Raw genomic sequence first — 12,903 nt, 5'->3', positions numbered from 1 at the left:
GAGTGCTGTTCTTTACTAATTACAATGTAAGTCAACCTGGAACTTATTAAGAAGGAACTACTTAACTTTTGTTTGTGTTTTGAGATTAAATAAAAGGGGAACATGTTTATCTCTCTTGTTCTGATTGTAACTTGCCTTCAAAAATGTTTCTCTGGGTAGATCAAAGATATGCAAAAAAGTGTTTCCTTATGTACAAAGTAATATTCATAGATATTCAGAAAATGGTTGATATTTAGAAATATAGTTAGTGAATTATGATAGAAAACTGAAGTTTGAAAATAATTGTATAAGGGCTGGTGCTGTGGCATAGTGAGTAAACCCTCCACCTGCAGTGCTGACATCCCATATGGGTGCCAGTTCGAGTCCTGGCTGTTCCACTTCTGATCCAGCTCCCTGTTACTGCACCTAAGAAAGCAGTCGAAATTGACCCAAGTGATTGGGAGCCTGCACCCACATGGGAGAACTGGAAGACACTCTGGGCACCTGGCATTGGCCTGGCCCAGCCCCAGCTGTTGTAGCCATTTGGGGAGTGAACCAGCAGATGGAAGATTTCTCTCTCTGTCTCTCCCCTCTCTCTCTGTAAATAAATCTTTTAAGAAACAAAATAATTGTTTAGCACCGCAAATATCTGATCTTAGTTTAACTTTTTTTTTTTTAAATTGCCAACTTGGCTGATTATAGAATAATGGACTGCATAATTTTAGATTTTTTTTTTTAAATTCAAACTTCAGTGCCTGGGCCTCTTAATTATGGAGTGAATGAATGAATATCACTATTCTGAGAGCTTTGAAAGCAGACACTATTCTATTATTAGTTTCCATGACTAGGGACAGATATATTTGGCAGAATTGGTAAGGGTTGCTCGTCCAATTAAGTTTACTTGTCTTTTGATGTCGTGCATCAAAAAAATAAAACAAGTCCATTCAGGTTTCTAGCATAAAGCATTTGCATACGTGGTCTATTTCATTATGACTCACAACATTAAACAAATAGTTTGTTAATCTTTGTGAAATAAAATCCATTTAACTTTTAACTTACTTTGCCTACAAGATTGAATTGTAATTCAGTGAGTGCTGTTGATGTATATACAAAACACCATGCCAATAAAAGACAGTTAAATATCGTTTGGAAGAAAAGCCCAAGTGTACTTGTAATTTACTATTTCTGAATAAAATTGTGGAGTTGCATTGTAATTTCTATAACAACTTTAGTGCATTGTAATATATCTAGGAATCTGAAAATAAATTTGGCTTTCACGGGTCCTGGTGCAGTACCTATCCCCTATTACCTTCATGTCTTCTAACTCCCTAGCTTTCTGACCTTGGGCAAGTCACTTTGCCTCTCTGTGCCTCAAATCCTTCCAAGGATTTTTGACTGTGACTGCTCAAAGTTCATTTCAATGCTTGAGATTTAGGATTCTGTTTTCAGAAACACTGAAAATGTATGAGTGAAGAGTTCCACAAAAGGGGTGCATGCTATTGTCTTTTGTCTTGCAGTAGCTCTTAGTAGCTGGTGTTTTTTATTTCCATATAAATATGGGTTTACTGAGTCAACTTACTGGACTTTCTGGATGGATCCTATAGCTTTCATAGTCGAGTGGAATGACAAGCTTTTTATTTTATTGTTTTAAAAATTTTTAATATGTAAAATCACCAATAACTCCTAAGTAATCAGTGTAGTGATGACCTGGTGTACTATAACCTTTAGTGGACAATCATTGATTCCCTAATGGTTTCTCACATAAGAATTGTTATCCCCATTATGTGCTGATGATTTCCACTAAAAATGGATGGAACACCAGATTCCCTCGGACTTTACCCACGCGGGTCAGTTCCTATGTCTGTTCTTGAATGACCACTGGATTGGCTGGATATTTATAGCCACTTCCACTCCATTCCCCACTTCCCACAATATACCTTTTAATAGTGTTCAGCTCAGAATGAGCACTGCCGCTGGGCTGACTCTGAGTATACCCATATATAGAAACAATTATTACAGATCCTTCCCCTAATTTACTTTTCTTAAATATTCAGGTTTATGAGGTATAGTTCCAGTTAGTAAAATTCATCCTTTTTAGTTATATAATTCACTTAATTTGGAAGAGTATATTCCGGTGTAACCACAAACACAATCAGAATATAGAATATTTTCTATCACCCCACCAAGTTTCCTTATGCTCCTTTGTGACCATTTCTTTGACCTCTGGCATCCCATAATTAGTCTTTTTTCAGAATGTTGTACATATGAAACCTGAAAGTATACAGCTTTCTGTGTCTAGTCCAGCTAACTTCCTAGGCTTACTGGGATTGAATTTCAGCCACATTCTTTTTCAATTGCTGAGTTGTATTCTATTGTATGGATGTGGCACAATTTATTCACTAATTAGTGTATATTCATGGTATTTACAAATTTAAGTATATATCAATAGTTTCTATAAATGCATGTACAAGTTCATGTAGGTATATATTTTCATTTCTTTTAGGCAGTCCTGGGTCTTTTGATGTGTGCTTAACTTCATATGCCAAAATGTGCCATATCACATTTTCACCAGCAATGCCTGGGAACTCCAATTGTTCTGAGTCCTTGCAGCCATTGATACCGATTGTTTGTTTAAATATTTATTTTTTAACTCAAGACATTCTAATCCAAATTCCCTTTTATATCTCCATAATGGTGTTCTAGACTTCTTTGTGGTCCTGAGAAATCCCTTTTTTCTTGTTATAATGACAATTTGGCCAAACATTTTTGTTCATTTGCTTCTGTGAAATCAAGTTCTCGATTAAATGGAGCATAGTTATGTGAGTCAGGTGTTTTGAGTTGCCTTTTGTCAGCAGGCTGAGTGGTTTAGAACATGATTCTGATGGCTATTTAGGATTAGTAAAATTAAGTCTATTCCACTGTCAGAGATGGTGTCTAATCTCACATAACCACTTCATAAGTAGAGCCATTACTAACAAAGAACTCCAAAGCAGAGGGTAAATGCTCCCTGGGAATTTGTCATCAGCACAGAAAAACTCTAAGTGCATTTTCAGTTTTTGCTCAAACTATCCCTACAAAATAGGAGAGGAGTCAGGGTAAACAACAACAGGCTATAGAATTTTTAATTGAAATGTCACTTTCACTATTAAACAAAAAGCCATTGCTGTGATATGTGATAAAAGTGGATGGTGTCCTATTTCTTTGTGTGGAATTGCTTTTCTCTCTTCAGTGACTTAATTTGATGGCACCAGTTTGTCAGCTGTCATGTTTGGCTTCCCTCAGCTGCAAAATATAGATAATGACACTCTATGCAGTTTAACAATTATTGCCAATGTTTTGTTACTTCTAATCAAGATGAACTAAGAATAATACCCCCCTCCCATAGCTTTAGAATAATAAAATGTTCAAGGCTTTCTTTTTTGTCTGTCTTGTGTTTTACAGGTGGCTTGTCTAATATCTTGCATTTTCGTCCTTATAGTCATCTATGCAATAGGACCTTTGCTTTATTGGCTGCCTATGGTACAGTAGTTTTTTTTTCCACTATCTATATTGTAACTTTACTTTTGATGAGAATCATTGTATATAAAATTTCTTAGATGCATATCCTCAATAATCCTAAATCTGAAAACCATGTTATATAAATAAAGTTTGAATGGGGGAAAGGTGGACTGATGGCACATTTGATGAGGCAAGAATAGGTGCCCCATGTCTATGTCCTAATTCTTTGGCTCTCGTGTCAAAAATGGCATTGTGGAACTGGATTTATTCAGTATTTATCTAGGGGTGGAACTAGGCATTCTCCCTAATAAGAAGTGGACTTTGGAAGAATTTTATCAGAACTTAGAAAATGTGTCCTGGGGCAAGAGGCTAGGGAACAAAACTCATTTTCCCACTCTTGACGCATCCATTATATGAAGTGACTAGTATCAGTCAGTCACCTTGCCCTTCAAAAGCCTGAAGCACCAACATGATACAAAGAATACCCCAGTCTTCAGAGAACTTAGCAATTTTGTTCCTTTGTTTTTAAATCTTTAGTTGCGTAATCAGAGTATATTATTTCCATGAGAAGACTGCTCAATAATCAAATCTAGTTTCCAAAAGTTGTTTGAATATCTTTAGGTGGAACTAGATAATTGATAGTTAAAGAAATTGCAAAAATATGTGATATATATGTATATTTTACAACCAACACATTTCAAGCAAATGGCAGTGAATAATCATAGTTAAGGGCACATTCAGCTTTGTGACATTCACCCTTAGAATTCCTCAGATTTTTTTTCCTTTTTTTTTTGTTTTTTTTTTTTTTTAAAGATTTATGTATTTATTTGAAAGGCAGAGTTACAGAGAGGCAGAGGCAGAGAGAGGTCTTCCATCACTGGTTCATTCCTAAATGATTGCAATGGCCAGAGCTGTGCTGATCAGAAGCCAAGAGCCAGGAGATTCTTCTGGGTCTCCCACGCAGGTGCAGAGACCCAAGCACTTGGACCATCTTCTACTGCTTTCCCAGACCATAGCAGAGAGCTGAATGGGAAGTGGAGCAGCTGGGACTCAAACCGATGCTCATATGGGATGCTAGCCCTGCAGGCGGTGACTTTACCTGCTACACCACAGTGCTAGCCCCTATTTTCCTTTTTTTAGACTTAATTTTTAGAATAGGATGTATTTTACCCTATTGATGATTACTTTCTCTAATGCTTTAGAACCAAGCAAATAAAAATAATTTGGGCCTTTTATATTTAGACTAAAATTTTGGTCTTGCTTCTTCATCAACTTATTTTTTATTTGTAGTGTGTTCTTGCAAGTATTATTGTTGTGGGACTGAAAGGAATGCTAATACAGTTCCGGGATTTAAAAAAGTACTGGAATGTGGATAAAATTGATTGGGTAAGTAAAAATTTGACCTAAAATCTTCCTCTTTGGCTTAAGTACATGTTACCAAATAAACTCTAATACCATTATTTATAGAAAATAGATTTAATTATCTGAGACCTGTATGCTTTATCATTACCTTTCTAAAATCACAATAAATGCATTTAAACATAAATTGTGTGTAGTTAAACAGAAATGGAATTTGTCAATTTGATGAATATATAATTTACAACTTTCAAAGAAATGCTAACTAACTTGAGTGGTTTGAAAAAACCCAATTTACCTTATGATTTTTTTTTTAACAATTTATTTATTTATTTAAAAGGTAGATTTTACAGAGAGGCAGAGGAAGAGAGAGAGAAAGGTCTTCCATCTGCTGGTTCACTCCCCAAATGGCCATAAAATGGCTGGAGCTGCACCAATCTGAAGCCAAGAGCCAGGAGCTTCTTCAGGGTCTGTCACACAGGTGCAGGATTCCAAGGACTTGGGCCATCTTCAACTGCTTTCCCAGGCCATAGCAGAGAGCTGAATTCGAAGTGGAGCAGCCGGGACTCAAACCAGCGCCCATATGGGATGCCAGCACTGCAGGCAGCGGCTTTACCTGCTATGCCACAGCGCCAGCCCCACCTTATGATTTAATTCTGGAAGCAAATATTGTTAAGAAGGACACACCTACATACAACCATTGATAATAGTGCCTATTTTGAATTGAAGATCAGAATCCTCCTGAAATAATGAGGAAATAGAGATCTAAATACAGTCCTGGCAGAGCTAAGCTTGAGTAACTGAAAACTGGGAATAGAATTCAGATCTACAAAAATACAATATGAATTTGTCATGAAAATATAGTATAATAGGTCAGAGAGTGGCAAGGTGACTCAGTGGTTGCCAAAGTGTGCTTCACACTGATACATTTCCAACAAAGAGCGAGGATTTATATGTTCCCTACTTAATATCAGCCTTGGGGTTAGTTTGTGACTGTAGGTTATAAGTGCAAAATAAGGAGGAAGGAAATATTTGAGAACACATGAAAAATATAAAAGACAATAGGGGCCTAAGAGCTACCCAATTCCTGATAAATGTGACACCAACATTTGGGTCTTTTACGGGAATTGTTACAGAGTACTGTTGGGACTTACTCTAACCAAGGGAACTATTTACTGATCTATGTTATTAATTTCTATTTGATATTTTTTTCAAAGCTGTAAGAGTAGCCCCAGGACATAATTAAACATTAAGATCCGAGCTTATAATTGATGATGTTGTGGGAGAGTAAATATGCTTTAAAAATAGAACCAGATGGTCCCAAAACTTTGGGTTGCTCTGATGAATCCTGGCCTCCAGGCTCTGTGGTATATTAACTGGCAGGGACCAGGATCTTTAGTTCACTATGCCATTTTGAATCATGGAGGTAGATCGGGAGGAACTGGACTTACAGAGCCTGTGGTGGCGTGTTACTCTGTCTCAGTCAGACTCAGCATACAGGGATGAGCAAAGACTCATGGTTATCAAGGAAAGTTGAATTAATGATCAAAAACTAAAATCTTAATTTGTATATGATTGAATACAATGTAATACGGTAGGAAGCATGTACCATTTATAAACAGAAGACTCAAATGACTGTTGAATCGTGAATAACCTATGAGATTATAGGCTGGAAATGATGTCAAAATAAATAATTTGGCAATACATTTGTAGGTGGTAGCTCTTAACATACGAGTCATTTTAAATATATTTTCTCTTTCACTTGCAGTGTTTTTCCCATATCAAAAGGAATTTTACAGATAACAATCCTTTCATCTGCCTCCAAGGTCTCAGATTTTCAAAATAATCTGTTGTTAATCTCTCAAGTGCAGTGTAGATAAATACAGACATGGGGAAAGTGTTCCTAGTTAAAAAATGTTTCTAACTTGTCTGGGGGAAAAAACCCAATCCCAAAGATTCTATGCTATTTTCATTCAGGTTGTAGAGTAGTTTCAAACGCTTCCATTTGTGTATGGAATTGGATTATGTTTTTTTGTTTTGTTTTGTTTATTTATTTAAAGTCAGAGCTATATATAGAGAGAAGGAGAGACAGAGACACGGAGTTCTTCCATCCATTGGTTCATTTCCCAGATGGCAGGAAAGGCCAGCACAGGGCCAGGCCAAAGCCAGGAGCCAGGAACTTCATCCAGGTCTTCCTCGTGCATGCAGGGGCCCAAGCACTTGAGCCACCTTTGTTTCCTTTTTTCAAGCCATTATCAGGGGCTGGACCAGAAGTCAAGAAGTTAGAACTGAAACCAGCACCCACATGGGATGCCAACTTTGCAGGTGGTGGGTTTACCTGCTACGCACAGCGCCAGCCCCTTGATTTATGTTTTAAAGTGATAAGACAACTATTGGGACAGAAATACATCAATACAGAATAGTAAGCATAGAAAAAGTGATATAGGCTATTCGGAGGAAAGCGAGTATTTGAAAATTTTGTGAGCCTGCTGTTGGTTAAATGCTAGATTTTGTGTTTAGGAAGTATAACTTTCCGAATCTCACTAATTATCTTGCTTTTACAGATTTTTTTTGGTATCACTAAATCTAGAAATGTCAATTCTAATATAATATCTTGTTGCAAATTATAATTTTTAAGGGGTGGCCAAACTACAATAATTTTGGAATTCCAACTAAAGGAGAAAGAGTTTCTTGAATCTTTTGGAATGTTCTCAAGAATTATATCTAATTTTGTGGTTTTCACAATAAGTGACCCTTTGTAAAAAAAATGATTTTTATATTGACTGACCTAAGAGTAGCATGTTAGCATTATTTGATTCATTTTAAACTACTACATTAGTTATTTTTATAGAACTCTTAGAAAACAGAATATTGTCAGGCATAAAAAAATCTGCAAGCAATTGTTTATAATATTATCACATTCAGGGGCTGGCACTTTGGCATAGTAGGTTAAGCCTCTGCCTGTGGCACCAATATCCCATTTGGATGTCAGTTTGAGTCTCGTCTGTTCCACTTCTGACCCAGCTTCCTGCTGGTGCACCTGGGAAAGCAGCAGAAGATGGCCAAGGTCTAAGGCCCCTGCACTCATGTAGGAGACCTGGAAGAAGCATCTGGCTCCTGGCTTCAGATCGGCCCAACTCTGGCCGTTTGGGTATTGAACCAGCAGATAAAAGATCCCTCTCTGTCTGTCTGTCTGTCTCTCTCTTCTCTGTAACTCTGCCACTCAAATAAATAAATAAATCTTAAAAAAATATTATTACCTTCAGTGAAAAAGCAGTGGGAAATTATGGCATGTTTTCCAGTAACTCACGTCTACCAACTCCTTACAGATCTTAAATATCGTGTTTGCCCTGGGTTGAAGGTAGGATTGGCAGCACGGAAATAAAAGAATGAAAATTTTCCTAGTTCTATTGCTGAGATTCTATGGGAGCTAGGATTTGTTTCTATATTCCTGGGCCCTTATTTTTCATTCCATCAGTAGCATATTCTTGCTTAGAGGTTTGGAGGCGATAAGATTGTAGAATAACATTGTGAGGACCTTAACAATTACAAAGAAGATGAGATTCACATCTTCTGCTTCCTGTTTCTCTTCCAGGGTATCTGGGTTAGTACATATGTGTTTACAATCTGCTTTGCTGCCAATGTGGGACTGTTGTTTGGTGTTGTCTGTACCATAGCTATAGTGATAGGACGCTTCCCAAGGTAAGATCTTTTTTAAATGTTCTGTTTACACTGACACAGCAGCAAAGCCTGAGGGTACTTCAAAAATTCATGGAAAATGGAATTAAAGATGCAAAAAAATTTAATACATGCACAGTATTTTCATAATATGAATTTTCATGAACTTTTTGAAGATCTTTCCTTTATGATGTTGCCAGTTACTTAATTTCTATGTAACATATGTAAAACTATAATCATGTTTTGCATGCTATGAGCAAGTTAGAGGCAGATTAGAAAATGTTTTATCTACATATGATATGTAACATTGTTGGCCTTATGAAGAAAAATATCAACATTATAAAAGAGAATATATAAGGCCGGTGCCACGGCTCAATAGGCTAATCCTCCCCCTGCGGCGCTGGCACACTGGGTTCTAGTCCCCGTCAGGGCGCCGGATTCTGTCCCGATTGCTCCTCTTCCAGGCCAGCTCTCTGCTGTGGCTCGGGAGTGCAGTGGAGGATGGCCCAGGTCCTTGGGCCCTGCACCGCATGGGAGACCAGGAGAAGGCGCCTGGCTCCTGGCTTTGGATCAGCGCGGTGCACCAGCTGCAGCCCGCTGGCCTCAGCGGCCACTGGGGGGTGAACCAACGGAAAAAGGAAGACCTTTCTCTCTGTCTCTCTCTCTTACTGTCCACTCTGCCTGTCAAAAAAAAAAAAAAAGACTATATAAAATCTATCAAAATAAACCTTTTAGCTACATTATATTACATCATAGAGATTTTTTAGTTAAGTGAAAGGATATGGTATACAATGATAAACAAACCATACAAAGATGTTATCATATGGAAAATTAAATAACTAAGAACTTTTATTTTTCAGAAAATGTATATTCATAATTTTCTAGATAAATTGTTGAAGACTACACTGTCTCTTTTTGTGTACTTATGGAACTTCCATGAACCACTTCCCTATTTTGATCAATTCTTTTTCTGCTTTGGAATGTTTATCTACTGGAATCTACACACATATACACACTCATTATTATATGTTCCCATTGTGCTGTTGATTCCCTCTTTCCTTAAACGTAAAATCTTATCAAATACTATGTGCTCTGTAGACATTTTTTGCAATGCTTTACCCATCCACTTCCTGTGGCTTGCAGATATTGATCTCTGGGAACCCCAGTGAGGTCATTTACATGTATTAATCTCTACTTAGATGCCATTGTTGTTATCCATTATTCTGGACTATCCCAGATATTTTATGAATAAATGGGTCATAGGATCCAAACCATTTCAGACATGTTCTAATTGTCAAGATAAAACTACTTACCTTTTTGTTTCTTCCTTATTAATCTAGTGATTAAGAAATAATTTATTTTCTATCTGACTTTATTTTAGGTCAATGACTCTAAGCATAAAAAACATGAAAGAAATGGAATTTAAGGTGAAGACAGAAATAGATGAAGTAAGTTTATTTTCATTTTTTTCTTTGTGTAAATATTAGTAACTTTTGTGAGTGATAAATTCAAAGATAATAGAAGAAGCAGATAAATCATGACATTTAAAACATGAAAATTTGATTTTTCATAGCATGAAGTTCCAGCAGTTATATATGGCCACCAAACACTTGGCAATAGACATGCAACAAATCAATACAACAAAATAAAATCTCTTTGGATTGAGCGTCCAGATAAGACCACTTCATTCTTCATAGAAATATAGCTCACAGTAGAATCATGGCCCTTATTAGTTCAGTCAATTGGACACCTCTTTTTCAGTACTAAAATTACTTAATGTAATCAAACTGAACTGATAGTCTATTGTAAATTAAAGATGGAGGAAAATAGAGAATAAGAAAGGAATAAAGCTTAGTTGGCCCATCTTATTGTTGGTATGTTTCTTTTTAAAACTGAATGAGAGTGTTGTAGTAGAGGGTCATTTAGTCTGACGATTCTGGAAATGCCAATATGATTGGATTCTTTCATAGTGGACACCTTATTTTATATATACTTAAATTTTTTACTTGAAAGCTGCAGAAAGAGGGAGAGAGGGAGAGGGAGAGAGAGAGAGAGAGAGAGAGAGAGAGAGAGAGAAAGAGAGAGAGAGAGACCACCAAGAGAACAAACTCTTTTCTGATGGTTCATTGTTAAATGCCCTCATTGGGAAGGGATGGGCGTGGCTGAGATTAGGGAACTGGAACTCAGTCTGGATCTCCCACGTGGATGGCTAGGATTCATGTGTTTGCTTCCTCCCAGGGTGTGCATTGGCATGAAGCATTAATAGGAAGCAGAGCTAGGACTTGAATCTAGGTACCCCAATATGGGATGCAAGCACCCTGAGGGGTGTTTTAACCGTTGTGCCAAATGCCCATTTTCGGAGACTTGGTTCAGAAAACAGCTTACATAAATTGTTTTGCTTTACCCATGCTTAGGAAGCATATTTGATAGCATTTGAATTCTAGGTTCTAGTTTGAAGGGATGACCACAATAGTTTAAAGAGAGGGAGAGAAATATTGACTTCCATTATTTTTGCTAATTAAAAAAAACATACCCTCTCGGGGCACTGTGACGCAGAGGGTTAAAGCCCTGGCCTGAAGTGCCGGCATCCCATATTGGCCCTGTTCTAGTCCCGACTGCTCCTCTTCCGATCAAGCTCTCTACTATGTCCTGGGAAAGCAGTACAAGATGGCCCAAGTCCTCAGGCCCCTGCACCTGCATGGGAGACCTGGAAGAATCTGGCTCCTGGCTTCGTATTGGCGCAGCTCCAATGTGGCCATCTGGGGGGTGAACCAGTGGATGGAAGACCTCTCTCTCGGTCTCTACCTCTCTCTGTAACTCTGTCTTTCAAATAAATAAATTTTTTAAAGTGCCCTTTCTTTAAACCTATTTTGTAAATGTTTGACTAACTCCATCTCATTTATTTTTCACATTCACTGGTTTCGGTACCACATGATTCCCCTCAGAATGGGGAGAACCAACTTCCTACAAGAAGAATCAATGTCAGGGTATTTCCAATTTTCTAGAAAGTCGGACATAGTGTCAGGAGGCCTTCAGTGACTCCCAAGGACAATGGGCTGTGTTCTTAGCAAATGTGGAAAGTATACACTTACAGAGAGGTATTTGAATTCAGAGACTTTTAGGGTGTTCCAGGTTGAAGTTTTTCACTCATTTTGCCTTGTTTTTTTCCTTAAAATTTCTATGGCCATGTAGTGTCTGTACAAAGTTTCAGACTTAATCTGTGGGCCCCTGAAGTCTTCTGTGTACCCATCCTGCATGTGCACATGCTCTAACCTTGACTAGTGAATGAATCTGTCTAATCCTTACCTTCTTGTGAATTAGGGTCGGAATGTGGAAGTGCCAGAGAAGTTCTCTCTCTGTCTCAATCTTGATTCTGATTCCAGTCTAGTCATCTGCCTCCCTGCCCCCGAATAATAACTGTTACATGGAAATCTCATGTTATTTAAAATATTATACCTCATTACTTATTTAGTGCTTTGTGTCAAAAAATGTGGACAAAAAAGCTAAGGGCAAGATTTGAACACAAACAATTAGGTGAAATCTTTAGCTAACTTAGAACAAATGGTCATCTTTTTATGTTTTTTATGTGCTCTCTAACCCCTCTTCATATGGAATACCCATTTCCATTTTGGAGATCTCTTCCCATGCAGTGAATTCAACCCCATTGAGAAGGTCTTTTCTGGAACGCGCTCTCTCTCTCTCTCTCTCTCTCTCTATATATATATATATATATAAAATTTTCATATTACCTTATATGAGCATATTAGCATAATCATGTGGTGTGATTAGTGGGTAGATCTAAGATTTGATGCTTTTTGATACCTAATTATGAGAGGTCCAAGAATTAATGTTTTATTTCTGTTGCTTAAGGGTTTCTCTCATGATGAAAAATCAGTTTCACAATTTAGTCTGTTTTCTTGACTTTTTGTTGCAAATCCCCTCACTTTCTAGTGTTTAGTTTTATAGCTATAGAAACATTTTTGATGGCCAGCTTTAAATATCTACCTAATTTGAAAAGTGAAGAACTTGAGAGAAGTTAAATGAATTGTCCCAATCTCTTATCTAATATTTTTTCTCCATTCCTTCCTTCTTTCTTTTCCTTTCATCTTCCTTTCCCTCTGCTTGTATGCGTCCCTCTTTTCTATATCTCCTCTAAGTTAGTGCTAAAACCAGAAGGAGTATTACTGCTGTACTTAGTTGGTAAGCAGTTATTATTTCACAGAATTTACCACCCTGTCAATTTCTAGATCAACCACTTGTCCCAAAGATCGTAGGTAAGATGGTTTCGTTGCACAGCAGCAAGTGAGGCCAGTAATAATTGAGGAAATGGCCAATGCAGACATGCTTTGTGTCAAAACTTTTTCTTCTCGTTTTCTGAATCTCTCACCTACC

At 37.4% G+C, this 12,903-nt stretch overlaps 1 protein-coding gene across 1 annotated transcript in view; it reads left to right on the top strand.

Moving 5' to 3' along the window:
* The window catches only part of SLC26A7 (solute carrier family 26 member 7), a 132,133-nt gene that overhangs the window by 93,534 nt on the left and 25,696 nt on the right, over positions 1–12,903 (top strand). The window contains exons 9-12 of the mRNA XM_062189506.1: positions 3,421–3,498; positions 4,768–4,863; positions 8,429–8,535; positions 9,893–9,959. Coding sequence (XP_062045490.1) covers positions 3,421–3,498; positions 4,768–4,863; positions 8,429–8,535; positions 9,893–9,959 — 348 coding nt within the window. The remainder of the gene's footprint in view (positions 1–3,420; positions 3,499–4,767; positions 4,864–8,428; positions 8,536–9,892; positions 9,960–12,903) is intronic.

The sequence above is a fragment of the Lepus europaeus genome, chromosome 4, assembly GCF_033115175.1.
Source record: "Lepus europaeus isolate LE1 chromosome 4, mLepTim1.pri, whole genome shotgun sequence".
Classification (NCBI taxonomy): Eukaryota; Metazoa; Chordata; class Mammalia; order Lagomorpha; family Leporidae; genus Lepus; species Lepus europaeus.
Note: the sequence above shows the minus strand (reverse complement) of the source record. Positions and strands in the feature narration are given on the sequence as shown.